General features: G+C 46.9%; 1 protein-coding gene across 1 annotated transcript in view; it reads left to right on the forward strand.

Annotated features, from left to right (window-relative positions):
* The window catches only part of LOC145345623 (dynein axonemal heavy chain 8-like), a 1557438-nt gene that overhangs the window by 303206 nt on the left and 1231493 nt on the right, over nt 1–22739 (forward strand). Inside the window, exon 20 of the mRNA XM_080193457.1 lies at nt 17121–17256. Coding sequence (XP_080049583.1) covers nt 17121–17256 — 136 coding nt within the window. The remainder of the gene's footprint in view (nt 1–17120; nt 17257–22739) is intronic.

Consider the following 22739-nt stretch of genomic DNA (forward strand, 5'->3'; position numbering starts at 1 on the left):
GAGGCCCCCCTGGGAATGCTGAGGGCAAGGGGGGTGTTGTCCCTGGGGCAGTGCTGATCTGGCATTGTCAATCTGGTACGTTGGCATTGCCAGCCTGCAACTCAATGATGCCCACTGCACAGCGCCTATGGGTGGGCCTATGGGGTGAGACATATCTTACAGGGGCTGAGGCCTATCAGTTAGACCTGAAGGGGTAACCCAATCATGGGGGCAGGGGGCGTGCAGTCTGCCTGCAATCAGATTGTGGGGTGGGGGGTGGTGAGAAAGGAAGGAGACCAGCTGCCAGTCTGCAGATGATTGGGGGGTTGGAGGGAGAGGAATTCTGCAGCAACTGTGTAGGCAATTGGATTGAGGAGGGAGGGGAGGCCCCCTTTGTTCATAATTGTGACGTAGGGGTGCAATGGATCTGGGCGGTGGGGGCTGCAATTCATAAGAACATAAGAACATAAGAAATAGGAGCAGGAGTAGGCCATCTAGCCCTTCGAGCCTGCCCCGCCATTCAATAAGATCATGGCTGATCTGTCGTGGCTCAGTTCCACTTTCCTGCCCTCTCCCCATAACCCTTAATCCCCTCGCTCATCAAAAACCCATCAACCCGCGTCTTAAAAATATTTAGCGAGGCAGCCTCCACCACTTCAACGGGCAGAGAATTCCAGAGATTCACCACCCTTTGAGTGAAGAAGTTCCTCCTCAACTCCGTTCTGTCCATTTCGGGCCATGTGGGGTTTGCGATCGGGGAGGGGGTATTTTGTTCAGGCTGTCTGTAGTGGCAGGGACCTGATAGCTCTCTGTCTGTCAGAACTCTGCTTTTGGAATTGAGCATGTGCAAATACAGAGGTCCACACATGCGCAATATCCTTCTCTGCATGCTGGCTGGTGAATTAAGCCCAGCCCACTGCATGCAGCAGATACAAATGGTCTAGACCATTTTTCCATGCACTATTTGCACAGGATTGGGTGTGAAAACTCACCCAAAAACAGGTCTGCATCTCTCCCATGTTTGCACTAGCTGGATACTTAGAATCATTTTTGTTAAATTCTGCCCTGTATGTTTTATCAACTGGTCTCTACTTGCCTTGCCATTTTCAATGATATATACCCATATAAATCCAGGTCCTTTGGCTCTTGCATCCTTTTAAGAATTTTGCCCCTTAGTTTGTGTTGTCTTTCCATGTTTTTGCTACCAAAGTGCATCTATTTTTTATTCATTTGCGAGACATGAGCGTCACTGTCTGGCCAGTATTTATTGCCCAGCCTTAGTTGCCTTTGTACAACTGGCTTGCTTAGGCCATTTCAGAGAGCACTTGAGAATCAACCACATTGCCATGGCTCTGGAGTCACATATAAGTCAGACCAGGTAAGGACGGCAGATTTCCTTCCTGAAATGACATTAGTGAACCAGATAGGTTTTTCTGACAATTGACAATTGTTTCACAGTGGTTCCTAATTCCAGATATTTCTCAAATTCAAATTCTACCATTTGTCGTGGTTGGATTCAAACCTTGGTTCCTGAGTTTCTGGATTAGTAGGCTAGCAATCGGCCATCACTTCCCCTCCACCTCACATTTTTCTACATTTAACTTCATCTACCAGCCATCTGCCCATGCGATCAATGTGTCTTTTTTTTTGAAGTTCTACACTGTCTTCTTTCCAATAATTCCACGTTTTGTGTAATTCACAAAATTTGAAATTGTGCCCTGCACACCTAGATCCAGTTTATTTTTATCAGGAAAAACAAGTGTCCCAATACTGATCCTCTGGGAAACACTTCAACAACCTTCCTCCAACTCTCTGCTTCCTACTATGCAGCGAATTTTTCTCCACATTGCTACCGATCCTTTAATCCAATGAGCTAAAATGTTTGTCAAAAGTCTGTTTTGAGGCGCTGACGTGGCTATACCGGCGTTGGACTGGGGTAAACACAGTAAAAAGTCTGACAACACCAGGTTTAAGTCCAACCGATTTATTTGATAGTAAACTCACTAGCTTTCGAAGTTTCCCTCTTCGTCAGGAGAATGCTGTATCAGATGTCTTCTGTGGTCCATACACGCGAGATCAACAATATTACCTTCATTGATCTTTTCTGCTATCTTCTCAAAAAAACTGCAGTAAATTACTCAATTTCCTTTAGAAATTCATGTTGACTCATCCTAATTAACCCACATTTTCCATGTGAATACTAATTCTACCACAAATAATTGTTTCCAGAAGCTTGCTTATCACTGGTATTAAACTAACTGGCCTGCAATTAATTGCTGGGGCTATCCTTACAACCTTTTTTGAAAAAGAGTGTAACATTTGCAATTTTTCAGTCCTCTCACACCTCTGCTCAGTGTCTATTCTCACTTCCTTCAATAGCCTTGGATGTATCTCATCCATCCCTATGCCTTGTAAACTTTCAGTACTGACAGTATTTTCAACACTTCCTCCTTATCAATTTTGAATCATCCTCAATAGCAAATTACAGACAGCTGTGGTGTGATGACTGACAGTAATGGAGTAGTGGCAACTGAACATTCAAAAGTCAGAGATAGAAGACTGGAGGGAATGGGCTGAAATTTATGGGTCTGGAAAATCATTTCATAGGACCATGGAGAGACTCAAAATTAAAAATGAAGACTTTGAACTCGATACGTTGGAAAGCAAGAAACTATTGACCTATAGCATCCTTACTGTGCAGAAAGAAGCATCTGCCTCATCAAACCTGCACCATCCATCCCCATAAACCTGCATTTACCAGAGCTAATCCACCGAACCTATACATCTTTGGATGTTAAGGGACAATTTAGCATGGCCAAACCACTTAACTTGGACATCTTTGGATGATGGGAGGAAACTGGACCACCCAGAGGAAACCCACTCAGACATGGCGAGAACATGCAAACTTCACATAGACCTAAGGCCAGAATCAAGCCCAGATCCCTGGTATCATGAGCTAACAGTGCTAACCACTGTGCCACCATAGTTTGAAGAGTGGTGCAAATACAGAACACTGCGAGTTTATTTGGCTGCAAAATTCTGCATTTGATTTTAAAAATGGAGGAAACGAGACCAACAAGGCTTGATTTGATTTGATTTGTTTTATTGTTCTCACAATTATTGGGATACATGTGACAATAGAATATGTGACAATATGCCCCCATCGATATCAACAGGGATGAAGTGGAAATCATCGAGAGCTTCAAACTTCTAAGTCATAGAGTCATAGAGGTTTACAGCATGGAAACAGGCCCTTCAGCCCAACATGTCCATGCCACCGCCTTTTTTAACCCATAAGCTAGTCCCAATTGTCCACGTTTGGCCCATTTCCCTCTATACCCACCTTACCCATGTAACCGTCTAAATGCTTTTTAAAAGACAAAATTGTAACCGCCTCTACGACGACCTATGGCAGCTTGTTCCAGACACTCACCACCCTCTGTGTGAAAAAAATGCCTCTCTGGACTCTTTTATATTTTTCCTGCTCGCCTCAAACTTATGCCTTCTAGATTTGGACTCCCCTACCTTTGGGAAAAGATATTGACTATCCAGCTGATCTATGCCCCTCATTATTTTATAGACCTCTATAAGATCACCCCTAAGCCTCCTCAGCTCTAGAGAAAAAAGTCCCAGTCTATCCAGCCTCTCCTTATAACTCATTCATCAAATCCCGGTAATATCCCAGTAAATCTCTTCTGCACTCTTTCTAGTTTAATAATATCCTTTCTCTAATAGGGTGACCAGAACTGTACACAGTATTCCAAGTGTGGCCTGACCAATGTCTTGTACAATTTCAACAAGACATCCCAACTCCTGTATTCGATGTTCTGACCAATGAAACTAAGTGTGCCAAATATCTCCTTCACCACTCTGTCCACCTGTGACTCCACTTTCCTTTCAAGGAATTATGAATCTGTACTCCTAGATCTCTTTGTTCTATAACTCTCCCCAGTGCCCGACCAAGAACTGAATGCGTCCTGCCTTGATTTGATCTACCAAAATAATTGATCCTGCATTTATCTCAATTAAACTCCATCTGCCATTCCTTAGCCTACTGGTCCAGTTGATCAAGATCCTGCTGCAATCCGAGATAACCTTCTTTACTGTACACTTTTTACCAATCTTGGTGTCATCTGCAAACTTATTAACCATGCTGAATAAATTCTCATCAAATCATTCGTATAAATGACAAATGACACTGGACCCAGCACCGATCTCTGGGGCACACCTGATCACAGGCCTCCAGTTTGAGAAACAACCCGATGTCTTCTGTCATCAAGTCTTCTGCCATTTGGCTACCTCACCCTGAATCCCGTGAGATTTATTCTTATGCAACAATTAACCATGTAGTACCTTGTCAAAGGCCTTACTAAAGTCCATGTAGACAACATGAGCTACACTGCCCTGATCAAAGTTCTTGGCTACCCCTTCAAAAAACTCCATCAAATTTGAGAGACATGATTTTTCACTCATAAAGCCATGTTGGCTATCCCTAAACAGTCCTTGTATCTCTAAATGCCTGTAGATCATGTGTTTCAAAATACCTTCTGACAACATACCCAATACTACTTTTTGCCCTGCTAATTTTTCTCTTAACTCTTCTCTAACACCTTCTATACTCTTCAAGGGATCCACTTGATCCCAGCTGCCAATATAGAATATTGAACATAGAACATTACAGCGCAGTACAGGCCCTTCGGCCCTCGATGTTGCGCTGACCAGTGGAACCAATCTAATGACTCTCTAACCTAAACTATTCTAATGTTATCCATGTGCCTATCCACTGACCATTTGAACGCCCTTAAAGTTAGCGAGTCCACAACTGCTGCAGGCAGGGCATTCCACGATCTTACTACCCTCTGAGTAAAGAACCTACCTCTGACATCTGTCCTATAATTACCACCCCTTAATTTAAAGCTATGTCCCCTTGTGTTAGCCATCACCATCCGAGGTAAAAGGCTCTCACTGTCCACCCTATCCAATCCTTTGATCATCTTGTATGCCTCAATCAGGTCACCTCGTAAAATAACCTCAAGTCCCTCAGCCTTTCCTCATAAGACCTTCCCATCATACCAGGCAACATCTTGGTAAACCTCCTCTGCACCCTTTCCAATGCCTCCACATCTTTCTTATAATGCGGCGACCAGAACTGTACACAATACTCCAAGTGCGGCCGCACCAGAGTTTTGTACAGTTGTAACATAAGAACATAAGAACATAAGAACATAAGAAATAGGAGCAGGAGTAGGCCATCTGGCCCTCCGAGCCTGCCCCGCCATTCAATAAGATCATGGCTGATCTGTCGTGGCTCAGTTCCACATTCCCGCCCTCTCCCCATAACCCTTAATCCCCTCTCTTATCAAAAACCCATCAACCCGCTTCTTAAAAATATTTAGCGAGGCAGCCTCCACCACTTCAACGGGCAGAGAATTCCAGATATTCACCACCCTTTGAGTGAAGAAGTTCCTCCTCAACTCCGTTCTAAACCGCCCCCCCTTTATCTTGAGGCTGTGCCCCCTAGTCCTACTGTCTTTTTTGAGCGGGAAGAGTCTCTCCACCTCTATCCTATCCATCCCATTCATCATCTTATACGTCTCAATGAGATCTCCCCTCATTCTTCTAAACTCTAACGAGTACAAGCCTAGTTTATTCAGCCTCTCCTCATAGCTCAACCCCCTCAACTCCGGTGTCAGCCTAGTAAACCTCCTCTGCACTCCCTCCAAGGCCAAAATATCCTTGCGCAGGTGCGGCGCCCAAAACTGCACACAGTACTCCAGCTGCGGCCTCACCAATGCCCTATACAGCTGCAGCAAGACCTCCCTACTTTTATATTCAATCCCCCTCGCGATGAAGGCCAGCATCCCATTCGCCTTCCTGACCACCTGCTGCACCTGCAGGCTGGGTTTTTGCGACTCATGCACAAGGACCCCGAGGTCAGCTCCGAAATTCAATCCCTCTACCAATAAAAGCTAACACACCGTACGCCTTCTTAACAACCTTATCAACCTGGGTGCCAACTTTCAGGGAGCTATGCACATGTACCCCGAGATCTCTCTGCTCGGCAACACTACTAAGGGTCCTTCCATTAGCCCTATATTCTGCACTCCTGTTATTCTTACCAGAGTGAATCACCTCACGCTTTTCCGTATTAAACTCCATTTGCCACCTTTCGGCCCAGCTCTGCAGCTTATCTATGTCCTTCTGCAAACTGTAACATCCACCCTCACTGTCTACAACGCCTCCAACTTTGGTATCGTCAGCAAATTTACTAATCCATCCTTCTACACCCTCATCTCGGTCATTTATAAAAATGACAAACAGCAGTGGCCCCAAAACAGATCCCTGAGGTATACCACTTGTAACTGAACTCTAGGTTGAATATTTCCCATCAACCACCACCCTCTGTCTCCTATCAGCTAGCCAATTCTTGATCCAAACTGCTAAATCACCCTAATCCCATGCGTCTGCATTTTCTGCAGTAACCTACCATGGGGAACCATATCAAACGCTTTGCTAAAATCCATATACACCATGTCGACTGCCTTACCCTTATCCACCTCTTTGGTCACCTTTTCAAAAAACTCGATAAGGTTTGTGAGGCACGATCTACCCTTCACAAAACCGTGTTGACTATCCCTAATCAATTTATTTCTCTCTAGATGATTATCAACCCTATCCTTTATAATTCTTTCCAAAACTTTGCCCACAACAGGAGTAAGGCTCACTAGTCTATAATTCCCAGGATGGTCTCTACTCCCCTTCTTGAACAAGGGGACAACATTTGCTATCCTCCAGTCTTCCGGCTATATACCTGAAGCCAATGACGACATGAAGATCAAAGCCAAAAGCTCTGCAATCTCCTCCCTAGCCTCCCAGAGAATCCCATCCAGCCCAGGGGACATCTATTTTCATACTAACGGTCAGGAACAAGAGGGGGCTGCTGAGCGGAGGAAGGGGGGTGGGGAGCGGAGGAAGGGGGGTGGGGAGCGGAGGAAGGGGGGTGGGGAGAGGATGCCTCAGCCTCTCAATCTGCATAACAGGTTTGAGGTTCTTGCTTCCAGTCTGGACAAGAACGAGGGAGGTGAGGATGGTGAGCAAACTGCACACAGTACAGTGATGCAGCAGGACATAGGCAAAGAGAAGGTGAAAAGGAACGTAGTAGTAATTGGGGATAGTGGGGTTAAGGGTATTGACACTGTCCTTTGTCACAATGACAAAGTGCACAGAAGGGTGTGTTGTCTGCCTGGTGCTCGGGTCCAGGATGTCACATCTGGGCTGCAGAGGAACCTGGAGTGGGAGGGTGAGAATCCGGTCACTGTGGTACATGTGGGTGCCAACGACGTAGGCAAAATGTGAACTGAGGATATGGGGAGGGAGTATGAAAAGCTGGGAATGGAATTAAAAAGTAGAACCGACAAGGTGGTTATCTCTGGGCTACTGCCTGAACTGAGTGCAGACGGGCGTAAGGTTGATAAGATTAAGGAAGTGAATGGGTGGCTCAGGGATTGGTGTGGGAGGAATGGGTTTGAATTTATGGGGCATTGGCATCAGTATTGGGGTAGGTGGGACCTGTTCGGGCGGGAAGGGGTTGGTCTGAACCGTGCTGAGACCAGAGTCCTGGCGAATCGTGTAAATAGGACTGTAGACAGGGCTTTAAACTAATTAGCGGGGGGGGGAGGGTGCAAGGGTAGGTGACATTACGGGGTCTAAAGTTAAGGAGAGGGTACAGGTAAGGGAAGAGGCCGAGGATGTCCCAATAATAAAGGGAGTAGGGGGCGTGAGTATGGTTGGTGGCGTTCTGGCAAATAGGGTACAGGTGAAGGCTGGGATGAAGGCACTTTATCTGAATGCACGAAGCATTCAGAATAAAGTGGATGAGCTGGTGGCGCAGATCAGCACAAATGGATATGATCTGGTGGCCATTACAGAGACGTGGCTGCAAGGTGACAGGGACTGGGAGCTGAATATCCAGGGGTATCAAGTGTTTAGGAAGGATAGGCGGGAGGATAAAGAGGGGGGGCGTAGCTCTGATGATTAAGGATAGCATCAGGGTAGTAGCAAGGGATGATATAGGAACCAAAGAGCAGAACGTGGAATCGTTGTGGGTGGAGATTAGGAACAGCAAAGGGAGGAAGATGCTGGTGGGTGTCGTCTATAAGCCCCCGAGTAATGATCTGGAGGTGGGGCGGGCTGTTAACGCGCAAATAAGTGCGGCGTGCAGGAATGGAACGGCCATAATTATGGGAGATTTCAATCTACATATTGATTGGTCGACCCATGATGGACGCAGTGGGCTCGAGGAGGAATGCTGCCGGAATAGTTTCCTTGAATAGTGTGTGTTGGAGCCAACGAGGGAGCGAGCTATCTTGGATCTGGTGTTATGTAATGAGGCGGGTAGAATTAGGGACCTTGCGGTGAAGGATCCTCTTGGGGAGAGTGATCATTGTATGGTGGAGTTTCTGGTGCAGATGGAGGAGGAGAAAGTGGGTTCCTGGACACGCGTCCTTTGTTTGAACAGAGGGGAGTACGGTAGGATGAGAGAAGAATTGGCGAATGTTGACTGGGGGAGCGCGTTGGAAGGTAGGTCTGCTGAGGAGCAGTGGAGGATCTTTAAGGAGATCTTTCTTGGTGCTCAGCAGAAATTTATTCCGATGGTTAAAAAGGACCGTAGGAGGAGAAGTAATAAGCTGTGGATAACGAAGGAGGTGAAGGAAAGTGTTAAATTAAAAGCGGAGGCGTTTAGAGTAGCTAAGAGTAGTGGGCGAGAAGAGGATTGGGAGAGGTTTAAATGTCAACAAAGATTGACAAAGAAGTTGATAAAGAAGGGTAGGAGAAACTGCAAAGCTGGGCTAGCGCTTAATATAAAAAAGGATAGCAAGAGTTTTTATAAATATATAAAAAGGAAGAGGCTGGCTAGGTTGAACGTTGGACCCTTAGAGGATGAGAGGGGGGACTTAGTGGTAGGGGATGGGGAAATGGCTGAGGTCTTGAATAACTTTTTTGTTTCAGTCTTCACGGAGGAAGACGTGAATAATTTGCCGGGTGTTAGCGATGGAAAGGTGGTAGGACTGAAGGGTCTCAATGACATTATTGTTACTAGAGAGGCGGTGCGCGACAGACTGGAGGGACTGATTGTGGACAAGTCCCCAGGACCGGATGGAATGCATCCGAGGGTTCTGAAAGAAGTGGCGGAGGTGATAGTGGATGCCTTGGTGGTTATTTTCCAAACGTCGCTGGATTCCGGGGAAGTGCCGGAAGATTGGAAAACAGCTAATGTTACGCCGTTGTTTAAGAAGGGTGCCAGGCAAAAGGCGGGGAATTATAGGCTGGTTAGTTTAACGTCTGTTGTAGGTAAAATGTTAGAATCCGTCATCAAGGAGGAAATAGCGAGGCATCTTGAGGGGAATTGCTTGATAGAGCAGACGCAGCACGGTTTCGTTAAGGGGAAGTCGTGTCTGACAAATTTATTGGAGTTCTATGAGGATGTGTCTAGGGCGGTGGATAGAGGAGAGCCGGTGGATGTGGTCTTTCTTGATTTTCAGAAGGCGTTTGACAAGATACCTCACAAGAGGTTATTGCAGAAGGTAAGGGGGCATGGAGTTGGGGGTAGGGTGTTAGTGTGGATAGAGGACTGGTTGTCAAATAGGAGGCAGAGAGTGGGGGTCAATGGGTGCTATTCGGATTGGCGGTTGGTGACTAGTGGAGTGCCCCAGGGGTCGGTGCTGGGGCCTCAGCTATTTACCGTTTATATAGATGATCTGGAGGAGGGAACCGAGTGTATGGTGTCGAAATTTGCTGATGACACCAAGATTGGTGGAACGGCAAATTGTGCGGAGGGTGTGGAGAGTCTGCAGAAGGATCTAGATAGGCTGGGCGAATGGGCCAGGAACTGGCAAATGGAATTTAATGTTGGCAAGTGCGAGGCGGTCCACTTTGGTAGGAATAATGGTAGGAAGGACTATTACTTACATGGCAAAAAACTGCAGCAGGCGACGGTGCAGAGGGACCTCGGGGTCCTTGTGCATGAGTTGCAAAAACCCAGCCTGCAGGTGCAGCAGGTGGTCAGGAAGGCGAATGGGATGCTGGCCTTCATAGCGAGGGGGATTGAATATAAAAGTAGGGAGGTCTTGCTGCAGCTGTATAGGGCATTGGTGAGGCCGCAGCTGGAGTACTGTGTGCAGTTTTGGTCGCCGTACTTACACAAGGATATTTTGGCCTTGGAGGGAGTGCAGAGGAGGTTTACTAGGCTGATACCGGAGCTGAGGGGGTTGAGCTATGAGGAGAGGCTGAATAAACTAGGCTTGTACTCGTTAGAGTTTAGAAGAATGAGGAGAGATCTCATTGAGACATATAAGATGATGAATGGGATGGATAGGATAGAGGTGGAGAGACTCTTCCCACTCAGAAAGGACAGTAGGACTAGGGGGCACAGCCTCAAGATAAGCAGGGGGCGGTTTAGAACGGAGTTGAGGAGGAACTTCTTCACTCAAAGGGTGGTGAATCTCTGGAATTCTCTGCCCGTTGAGGTGGTGGAGGCTGCCTCGCTAAATATTTTTAAGACGCGGGTCGATAGGTTTTTGATAGGCAAGGGGATTAAGGGTTATGGGGAGAAGGCGGGAAAGTGGAACTGAGCCATGACAGATCAGCCATGATCTTATTGAATGGCGGGGCAGGCTCGAAGGGCTAGATGGCCTACTCCTGCTCCTATTTCTTATGTTTTTATGTTCTTATATACTCTCAAGAATTGCCAACACCTCCTCCTTATGTACCTCAATCCCGTCTAGTCTACTACCTGGTATCGCAGTATTCTCCTCGACTGCATTGACTTTTTCCTGCGTGAATACTGATGAAAAATATTCATTCAGTGCCTCTCCTATCTCTTCAGGCTCCATGCACAACTTCCCACTGCTGTCTCTGACGGACCGTAACCTTGCCCTAACCAATCTTTTGTTCTTGACATACCTGTAGAAAGCTTTGGGATTTTCCTTGATCCTATCTGCCAAAGTCTTCTCATGTCCTCTTCTCGCTCTTCTTAACTCTCTCTTTAGCTCCTTCCTGGCTAATTTATAACTCTCCAGTGCCCTAACTGAGCCTTCACGTCTCATCTTTACATAAACCTCCTTCTTCCTCTTCACCAGAGATTCAACTTCTTTATTACACCACGGTTCCTTCGCTCGACCACTTCCTCCCTGCCTGACAGGTACATATTTATCAAGGACTCGCAGTAGCTGCTCCTTGAATAAGCTCCACATTTCAGATGTTCCCAGCCCCTGCAATTTCCTACTCCACCCTATGTGTCCTAAATTTTGCCTAATGGCCTCATAATTACCTTTCCCCCAGCTATAACTTCTGCCCTTCTGTATATGCCTATCCCTTTCCATCACTAAGGTAAGCGTAACCAAATTGTGGTCACTATCACCAAAGTGCTCACCTACCTCCAAGTCTAACACCTGGTCTGGTTCATTACCCAGTACCAAATCCAATGTGGCCTAACCTCTTGTTGGCCTATCTACATACTGTGTCATGAAACCTTCCTGCACACATTGGACAAAAACTGACCCCTCTGACATGCTTGAACTATAGCTTTTCCAATCGATATTTGTAAAGTTAAAGTCCTCCATAACAACTACCTTGTTATTTTCGCACCTATCCAGGATCATCTTTGCAATCCTTTCCTCTACATCTCTGGAACTTTTTGGAGGCCTATAAAAAACTCCCAACAGTGTGATCTCTCCTTTCCTGTTTCTAATTTCAGCCCATACTACCTCAATAGACAGGTCCACATCAAACATCCTTTCTGCCACCGTAATACTGTCCTTGACTAACAATGCCACGCCTCCCCCTCTTCTGCCACCTTCTTTGCTCTGACTGAAACATCTGAACCCTGAAACCTGCAACAACCATTCCTGTCTCTGCTCTGTCCATGTCTCTGAAGTGGCCACAACATCGAAGTCCCAGGCACCAATCCAGGTTGCAAGTTCTTCCACCTTATTGCATATGCTCCTCGCATTAAAGTATACACACTTCAAACTACCCTCCTGCCTGCCAATACACTGCTGTGACCTAGAAACCTTAACAATGACCTCCCTATTCTCATCCTCCTGTACATTGGAGCTACAATTCATGTTCCCATCCCCCCTCTGAATCAGTTTAAACCCCCCTGAATAGCATTGGCAAATTTCCCCCCCAAGATATTAGTACCCCTCTGGTTCAGGTGCAGATCATCCCTCTTGTAGAGGTCCCACCTACCCCAGGATGAGCCCCAATTGTCCAAGAATCTGAACCCTTCCCTCCTGCACCATCCCTTTAGCCACGAGTTCAAATGTTCTCTCTCTCTATTCTTCTCCATGCCATCCCGCGGCACAGGTAACAAACCAGAGATAACCACTCTGTTTGTTTTAGCCCTAAGCTTCCACTCTAACACTCTGAATTTCTGTTTTATATCCCCGTCCCTTTTCCTACCTATGTCATGGGTGCCTACATGAACCACAACTTGGGGCTGGTTCCCCGCCCCCTTAAGGATCTCGAACACTCAATCAGAGATATCATGGACCCTGCCACCTGGGAGGCAACATACCAACTGTGAGTCTCGCTCGTTCCCACAGACTCTCCTACCTATCCCCTTAACTATGGAATCCCCAATCACTAATCCTGTCCTTTTCTTCCCCCTTCCCACCTGAGCATCAAGGACAGGCTCTACTCCTGAGTCCTGTACTCCATGGCTTACCCTAGTTGAGTCTTCCTCCCCAACAGCATCCAAGACAGAATACTTATTTTGGAGAGGAACAGCCTCAGGGGATTACTGCTCTGACTGCATTTTACCCCTTCTCACAGTCACCCATGCATCACTTTTAGGAGTAACTATCTCTCTGTAACTTTTGTCAATAGCTGCATCTGCTTCCCGAATGATTCTTAGTTCCTCATTCATGATTCATTAGGACTAGAGGGCACAGCCTCAGGATAAAGGGGGGGCGGTTTAGAACGGAGTTGAGGAGGAACTTCTTCACTCAAAGGGTGGTGAATCTCTGGAATTCTCTGCCCGTTGAAGTGGTGGAGGCTGCCTCGCCCAATATTTTTAAGACGCGGGTTGATAGGTTTTTGATAGGCAAGGGGATTAAGGGTTATGGGGAGAGGGCGGGAATGTGGAACTGAGCCACGACAGATCAGCCATGATCTTATTGAATGCTGGGGCAGGCTCGAGGGGCTAGATGGCCTACTCCTGCTCCTATTTCTTATGTTCTTATGTTCCTCCAGTTCCAGCTCCAGGTCCCTAACACGGTCCTCAAGGAGCTGCAAATTGATGCATTTCCTGCAGGTGTCATCAGCCAGGACCCTACCAGTGTCCCTCACCTCAAACATCCCACAGGAGGAACATCGCACTGCCTGTGCTGCCATCCCTATTACTTCCCTTACCAAGAAACAAAAATAAATTTAAACTTACCTGTTCTCACTCCAAGTCACTCTCCTTTTTTTTGAGGTTAGAGGAAGGGGTAGGGTGGGATACTCTACATGCGTAGAGTCTCACGTTTCCTCACCTTTCCAATTTATGGGGGTCCAGAGGAAAAAAAAACTACTTCCCAGGCCTCCCTGTGACTACTTCCTGTATCCAGTTTAAAATTTAAAAAAAAACTAGAGACGTTAGTTAAAAAAAACAGTAACTTACTCACAAGCTCTCCTCTCACCAGTCGCTCCCTCTCTGATATACTTCCAAGGAACAATGAGCATGTATGTCATATGCCTCCTTCTTCTTCTTGACCAGGGCCTCCATACCCTGAGTCATCCAGGGTTCCCTCCTAGAAGGAGGTCTTGTCCTTCATTCTAAGAGGAAAGTGCTTACCCTGAACCCTGGTTAACACACTTTTGAAAGCTTCCCATTTACCAGACTTCCCTTTGCCTTTCCACAGACTCCCCAATTAACTTTTGAAAGTTCCTGCCTGATACCATCAAAATTGGCCTTCCTCCAATTCAGAATTTTAATTTTTGGGCCAGACCTATCATTCTCCATAGCTATCTTAGAACTAATGGAATTATGGTCAATACTGCCAAAGTGTTCCCTCACTAACACTTCTGTCACCTTCTCTTCCTTATTTCCCAAGCGGATGTCAAGTTTTGCCTTCTCTCTAGTCTGGCCATTCATATACTGAATGAGAAATTTCTCCTGAATACACTCAACAAATTTCTCTCCATCCAAGCCTCTAATGGTATGGGTGTTCCAGTCAATGTTGGGAAAGTTAAAATGCCCCACTATTACGAACTTATTTTTCTTGGAGCTATTTGTAATCTCATCATACATTTGCTCCTCAATTTCCTGCCGACTATTTGGCAGCCTTTAGGACAACTCTATTAAAGTGATTTCCCCCTTCTGGTGCCCAGATCACCGGCCCTGTATACTAATGCTGTAGTTAAGGAAACCCACCAAAGCCTCTACTTTCTTGGTGGCTAAGGAAATTCAGCATGTGTGCTATGACTCACTGATTTTTATGGATACAGTATAGAAAGCATCTTTTCCAGACGTATCACAGATTGGGATGACTCCTGCACTGACCAAGGCCGCAAGAAACCATGAAGGGTCGTGAATAAGTCCCATCATGCAAACCAGCCTCCTACCCATTGACTCTGTCTACACTTCCCACTGCCTCGGAAAAGCAGCCAGCGTAATGAAGGACCCCACACGCTGCAGACATTCTCTCTTCCATCTTCGTCTGACGGGAAGAAGATACAAAAGCCTGAGGTCACATACCAACTGACTCAAGAACAATTTATCCCCTGCTGCCATCAGGCTTTTGAATGGACCTACCTTCTGTTAAGTTGATCTTTCTCTGCACCCTTTTGATTTGATTTGATATGATTTATTATTGTCACATGTATTAATGCACTGTGAAAACTATTGTTTCTTGCGCATTATACAGACAAAGCATATCGTTCATAGAAAAGGAATCAAGAGAGTGCAGAATGTCATGTTACAGGCATAGCTAGAATGTAGAGAAAGATCAACTTAATGTAAGGTAGGTCCATTCAAAAATCTGATGGCAGCAGGGAAGAAGCTGTTCTTGAGTTGGTTGTTATGTGACCTCAGACTTTGGTGTCTTTTTCCTAACTTTTTCCCTAGCTATGACTCTAAAGCTATATTCTGCACCCTCTCCTCTCCTTCTCCTTTATGTACTCTACGAACCATATGTTTTGTCTGTATAACATGCAAGAAACAATACTTTTCACTGTATATCTATACACATGATCAATAGTAAATTAAAATTAAAATCAAATCAAACATATTGTTTCTTGCACAGAGGGAAAAGTGCCAATTGAAAAGAAGCTGCTAGTGGACTTTAAAAAGATCATGGTCATAGCATTATCCATGGAAAATAAAGAAATAGCTCATTTAGAATTATCCATCACCACCCAAACTATTTCCACACCTTAGTTTTCCTGAGCTTAGATCATCCTTCTCCATTGTGCTTAGACCATCATTAATTAACAGAGACCCCCCTCCCCAATTTTCATCTTTTCCTTGCTTGCTGTCCTTCCTAAATATCCTGTCATCTTCAATATTCAGACCTCAATCCATTTCTTCCTCTAACCATGTGGCTGTAATGGCTATCAGATCATTCTTATTTACTTTTATGTGCACTGTTGTGTTTTGATTGCTACATGCATACAGATACAGAGCATTTAGTTTTATTCTTTTATACATTTTATAACATTTAGTCTCACCTATTGATTTACTACGAAATTAGTTTAACTCTATCCTTTCCTTTCACAACATATTTTTCTGTTTCCGTAATAATACTTTTCATTTTTGCCTTGTCTCTCCACTGATCTTCCCAAATTTGATCTCTTGCCCCCAGTATTTAAATTAAAATCCACTCCACTTCCCTTCTCATGTGGCTCATAAGAACAGCCCTCCCATCACTGTTCAGATGCAGACCGTACCAATGGTACCGATCACACTTCACTGACCATTGGTGCCAGCTGTTTCAATGGTACAGAACCCACTTCTCACACATCAGTCTCTGAGCTATGCATTCATCTCTCTAATAATTCCTCCTCTCCCAGCTTGCAGGTGGCTTGAATGATAATCCAGAGATGAAGACTCTTAAGGATCTGTTTATTAATTTGCAGCCAAACTCCTTATACTGGCTGGTATGGAAAGCTTTGACAACATGTGTACAATTACTTCAAAGAGGCACACGAGGTTAGCCTCTTGGACTATGAGCTCCCTAATTGAAGTCATAGTTGCATGGCCTCCCAAGTGACATGCCCTCTTTTGCAACCTTGTGGAGTCCGTGGACCATGTCTATGTTTCATGTTATAGGCTGCACTCCCTTTTCAATTTCCTCAAAAACCTTTTGTTAATGTTTTGTTTGCACTTCAGCCTCACACTCCTGATCTACGGGCATCCCATGCGGAGGGGGAAGCAGGGAAGGAGGAGGACCTCCTCGTGAACCTGCTCCTGGACCTGACAAAGCTTGCCATCTACTGGTCAAGGCAACAGGTGACCAAGGGCCCGATTGTCTGTCCCTCTACAGTGACTGTATTTGTGGCTGTGTGTCCCTCGAGAGGGAGCATGCAGTGTCTGAGGGCACCTTCCATGCCTACTTGGCACTGCAGGGACTGGGGTGCATTATTGATCCCTTTAATCACATTTTGATTTGATGTTTTAAGTTTAATTTCCACTTTGTGCTTTGTTTCGGGTGATTCCCCTCCTTTTGGGAACTGCCCCTTTTAATTTGTCCCTGAGTTAATTTGAGTTGGTTTAACTGTTGGCTCAAAAATTCAGGTCTGTTGGCACTATGGATTCTGACTGTGTAAAAGAAGCACTGAGAAGTGGAATAGAGTTTGCAAATGAAGGGAATCTGGTGAAAGAACACAGGCCTCTGAGGAGTTATTTCAATGTGACATTTTTCAGCAAAACTCAAGTTCCATTGTACCAAACTCCATTATTGTTGTATCATGCTGGGATGATCATTAAAAAATTACTAGTTTTAGTTAGACAAGCAAGAATGTTTTCTGTTTGTTAGATCATAAATATAATTTTAGATACACAGGTGCTTGTGTGCGTAAGTATTTTTACACTTATGAAAATGTGTATGTTGTCAGCCAAACCTTAAATCTAAATCTTTAAATGCTTCTTTTTGTTTCAGAAAAGTTCTGACATACTAAAAAGCCCACAGGGCATGTCAATTGTGCGAAAGTACAACAAAATTGCTTATGTACTGGTAAAGTTTGAATTATTGTATCATAAGGCCTGGATTAAAGAAATTTCAGCTATGAAATATGGTGAGTAAATGATTTATTTTAACAAAATTGCACTATTTTATTATGGCAGATTTTACAACTGAGTTCATTTGGTTCTCAAAATTAGGGGGCGATTCTCCCATCGTGATGCACACACTTTTTGGTGGGTCAGGTTGGGAGATGTGTGTATCAGCCATTTCACGGGTTCCCCATGAGCATTTATGACCAGCGCGCGTCTTCCAACCAGAAAAAAGTGGTGCCACCAGGACCGTGAAAACCAGCGTACTGCTGATTTGCATCACTTACCATATTTTAGTATGTTATTATCAGAATTGAAACAGCAATCTCCGCCCACATTAGCATCTCCCACCTTTTTGGCATGAATCAGAGTAGGTATATAAAAGTCTCAACCTGGCGTGGCAGCCTTGGTCTGGTGTAAAGAGGTAAGTGCTGCTAGCGGAGTGCCGGGGACGTTGCAGGCAGGCCCTGGGGATGTTTGGTGGACTTCTATTTTCTCAGAGCTCTCTGAGTGAGAGTCTGTGAAGAACTCCTGCCCAGCTTTCCACCGCAGGGCAGTACTGCAGCTCAGTGTGGGAGGCTTCCTGAAGAAGTCTGGTTTGGGAGGCATGCCTTATCAGGATAGATTGAGGGAGCTAGGTCTCTTCTCCCTGGAAAGACAAAGATTGAGAGGTGACCTGATAGAGGTTTATAAAATGTTGAGAGGAATAGATAGGTTGGATTCTCGGAGGCTATTTCCCAGGGCTGAAATGGTCGCTACGAGAGGACACAGGTTTAAGGTGCTGGGGAGCAAGTACAGAGGAGATGTCCGGGTAAGTTTTTCACTCAGGGAGTGGTGAGTGAGCGGAATCAGCTGCCATCTGTGGTGGTAGAGGCGAACTCGCTGGGGTCTTTTAAAAGACTTCTGGATGAGTACATGGGATTTAATGGGATTGGGAGTTACAGATAGTTCTATGGCTTGGTAGATATAGATGTGACCGGCGCAACTTGTGGGCCGAAGGGCCTGTTTGTGCTGTAGTGTTCTATGTTCTAAGTCCTGCTCAGCCTTCCCCTTGAAGACAGTGCTGTAGCTCCGTGTGGGAAACTCCCTGACGGAGTTCTGCTCAGCCTTCCCCTTAAGGGCAGTGCTGTTGTTCTGTGTGGGAAGCTCCCTGAAGGGGTCCTGCTTAGCCTTCCCTCCAGGAAACTGTGAAGAGGCATTATATTGCTATAGGGTGTGGTCAGTGACTGCACTGAGCGCTGGGGTTCCGGGTTGGGGGAGGAATGCACAATGTACTGACTGAGGCCGAACCAGATGAAGCAGCGACTGCTCCAGGCTGGGGTGCCAAGGTTCAGACATGAACACTGTCACTGGGCACCCACCTGGTGATGATTTACAGTCTGTCACCTGTGATGGTGGAGGTGGAGGAGGAGGAGGAGGCGGCTCAGGAGATGCCGGGTGTGAAGAAACCACCACAGGAGCAGCCACTACCAGTTCCTCAGGGAGGAGGGCATGGGACTGCCGCTGAGGGCCAGGAGTGTGTAAGCATGCTCATGAGAGGGTGCACAAAAACTGGAAGGTGCCAAGGCCAAGGCAGCACAGCCCCTGCAATTCATTTGAGGTCCTCTTGGGGGGTATGTGCCATCTCAGGCTACTGTTTTCCAAGAGCACGGTGCTCTTTGTGAGATGCTCGCAGACCTGGCACCTCAACTGGGACAACACAGAAAACCAGCATGCCACTGATTTGCATCAGTAACCATACCTTAGCATACCATTATCGAGATCACATGCCAATCTCCACCCACGTTTGCATCTCCTACCTCTTTGGCGTGATGTCACTTTGGTGCGAATCAGAGTGGGTATATAAAAGTCTCAACCTGGTGTGGCAGCCTTGAACTGGCGTGAGGAGATAAGTGCTGCTAGTGGAGCATGGAGGATGTTGCAGGCAGGCCCTGGAGATGCCTGATGGTCTTCCTCCTGCTGTCTTCAGGTGCTGGCCCATGGACCAGAAATATCTGGGGTGGGAGGGGGCTTCTATTTCCTCAGTGCTCTCTGGGTTAGGTTCTGTGAAGTCCTGCTCAGCTTTCCCCCCCAGGACAGTGCTCTATATCAGTGTGGGAGGCACCCTCAAGGAGTGCTCAACCTTTCCCTCCAGGGCACCTTGTAGTGCCATTGTCATGCTGCAGGGTGTGGTCAGGGACTCAATTGAGTGCATAGTATTCTGGGGTGGGGCAGGATCGCACCATGTGCTGACTGAGGCCGCACCAGATGAAGCAGCTGCTGCTCCAGGCCGGGGTGCAAAGGTTCAGACATGGACTGCATGGAATCTACTGTCACTGGGCACACATCTGGTGCTGATTTGCAGTCTATCCCTGCCCTGTGACACACGCCTTTAATGGATGCTGCAGTTGCACACATAGCAATGACTCAAGGGTGCGCATTGCCCATGTCTGCACACCAACCTGCAAAATCTGTGCCAGCATTTGTCATGTTGGGAATCTCATACAACCCTAATCTGGCCACGCATGGCACCATGGATTGTGTGGTGTTGCCAGCACCCACAGGTGAGGGTACTGGCCCCGATGAGGGATTGGGGTGGTGCAGGGTCTACGCAGCCAATGATAAAAATCTGTCATTCTATGCTCTTTCCAAACCCTGCTGTGCAGATGGATCTTGGTTTGCTCGATCTGGAGCTGGTCATTATGGTGACAGCAGGGGAAGAGGAAGACGAGGCAGCTCAGGAGAAGGAGGCTCAGGAAATGGCAGGCATGGAGAGATAACCACAGAAATAGCCACTACCAGTCCCTCAGGAAGGAGGGCATGAGGCTGCCGCTGAGGACCAGGAGGTGGGTAAGCAAGCTCCAGAGAGGGTACACAGAAAGCGGAGGATGCCGAGGCCAAGGAGGTACAGGCCCCGGAATTCATTCGAGGCCCTCTTGGAGGAGGTGTGCCATCACTCTGGCACCTCAGAGGTGGGGCGGCCAGCTGCACTCTGTTGACATGAAGGTTACGACTGCCCTGAATTTTTACACCTCTGGCTCATTTCAGGTACCAGTGGAGACCTAATTGGGATCTCCCAGGCCTCCGTGCATAGATGTGTGCAGCAGGTCACAGATACCTTGTATTCCCGGCACGGCAGTACATAAACTTCGATGTGGGCTACACACAACAGAAGGCCTGGGCTCTTGACGTCATTGCCACTGCTGGGATTCCTATTGTCCAGGGAGCAGTGGGCGGGACACACATTGCCTTGCAGGCTCCACATGCAGTACTGCAATAATAATAAAAGGGTTTCACTCCTTGAATGTTCAAATTGTTGGTGACAAACTAATGTGGATCGTGCAGATCTATGCATGCCATTCAGGGTGTGTCCATGACAGCTTTGTCCTCAGGCAGTTGGACGTTCCTGGCCTCTTTGAAGACCAGCCCAGGCTCCCGAGATAGCTACTGGGTGACAAAGATTACCTGCTAAGTCATGGCTGGTGATACCTGTGTGGAGGCTCGAGACGAGACGGAGACCCGCTACAATGATGCCCATGCAGCCACCCGGTCCGTCATAGAGCAGTGCATCGACTTGTTTAAAATATGGTTCTGCTGCTTGTACCGCTCTGGGGGGGCCCTCCAGCATGACCCTGTGCTTGCCTCATGCAACTGTCTGCTGCGTGCTGCACAACATCACCCAGCAGCTGAGAGACCAGCTGTAGCAAGAGGAGGAGGACGTGGCAAGCTGTATGTCCTGCCATATAAGGAACCAGAGGAAAGAGGGTGGGTGGCGATGGCAGGTGTCCGGAGGGAAGGGCAGCAAGGGACACCTTGATTGCAGCCCGCTTCACCTAGCTGTTACTGTGCAGTGAGTGGGTTGCAACCACCACACATTCACCACACCCCAGGAGCAAGTGCAACTGTTTTTCTCCGTCCAAATCGATCTCGGTCTTCAAACCATCACATAAGAACATAAGAAATAGGAGCAGAAGTAGGCCATCTAGCCCTTCGAGCCTGCCCTGCCATTCAATAAGATCATGGCTGATCTGTCGCTGCTCAGTTCCACTTTCCCGTTTTCTCCCCATAACCCTCAATCCCCTCTCTTATCAAAAACCCATCAACCCGCGTCTTAAAAATATTTAGCGAGGCAGCCTCCACCACTTCAACGGGCAGAGAATTCCAGAGATTCACCACCCTTTGAGTGAAGAAGTTCCTCCTCAACTCCGTTCTAAACCGCCCCCCTTTTATCTTGAGGCTGTGCCCCCTAGTCCTACTGTCTTTTTTGAGCGGGAAGAGTCTCTCCACCTCTATCCTATCCATCCCATTCATCATCTTATACGTCTCAATGAGATCTCCCCTCATTCTTCTAAACTCTAACGAGTACAAGCCCAGTTTATTCAGCCTCTCCTCATAGCTCAACCCCCTCAACTCCGGTATCAGCCTAGTAAACCTCCTCTGCACTCCCTCCAAGGCCAAAATATCTTTGCGCAGGTGCGGCGCCCAAAACTGCACACAGTACTCCAGCTGCGGGCTCACCAATGCCCTATACAGCTGCAGCAAGACCTCCCTACTTTTATATTCAATCCCCCTCGCTATGAAGGCCAGCATCCCATTCGCCTTCCTGACCACCTGCTGCACCTGCAAGCTGGGTTTTTGCGACTCATGCACAAGGACCCTGAGGTCCCTCTGCACCGTCGCCTGCTGCAGTTTTTCGCCCTGTAAGTAATAGTCCTTCCTACCATTCTTCCTACCAAAGTGGACCACCTCACACTTGCCAACATTAAATTCCATTTGCCAGTTCCTGGCCCATTCGCCCAGCCTATCTAGATCCTTCTGCAGACTCTCCACACCCTCCGCACAATTTGCCGTTCCCCCAATCTTGGTGTCATCAGCAAATTTCGACACCATACACTCGGTTCCCTCCTCCAGATCATCTATATAAATGGTAAAAAGCTGAGGCCCCAGCACCGACCCCTGGGGCACTCCACTAGTCACCATCCGCCAATCCGAATAGCACCCGTTGACCCCCACTCTCTGCCTCCTATTTGACAACCAATCCTCTATCCACGCTAACACCCTACCCCCAACTCCATGTCCCTCGACCTTCTGCAATAACCTCTTGTGAGGTACTTTGTCAAACGCCTTCTGAAAATCCAGAAAGACCACATCCACCGGCTCTCCTCTATCCACCGCCCTAGACACATCCTCATAGAGCTCCAGTAAATTTGTCAGACACGACTTCCCTTTAATGAAACCGTGCTGCGTCTGCTCTATCAAGCAATTCCCTCAAGATGCCTCGCAATTTCCTCCTTAATGACAGATTCTAACATTTTACCTACCACAGACGTTAAACTAACCGGCCTATAATTCCCCGCCTTTTGCCTGGCACCCTTCTTAAACAACGGCGTAACATTAGCCGTTTTCCAATCATCCGGCACTTCCCCGGAATCCAGCGACGTCTGGAAAATAACCACCAAGGCATCACCTCCGCCATGTCTTTCAGAAACCTCGGATGCATTCCATCCGGTCCTGGGGACTTGTCCAC

This window comes from Carcharhinus amblyrhynchos, chromosome 7 (assembly GCF_965287045.1).
Source record: "Carcharhinus amblyrhynchos chromosome 7, sCarAmb.v2.hapA, whole genome shotgun sequence".
Lineage (NCBI taxonomy): Eukaryota > Metazoa > Chordata > Chondrichthyes > Carcharhiniformes > Carcharhinidae > Carcharhinus > Carcharhinus amblyrhynchos.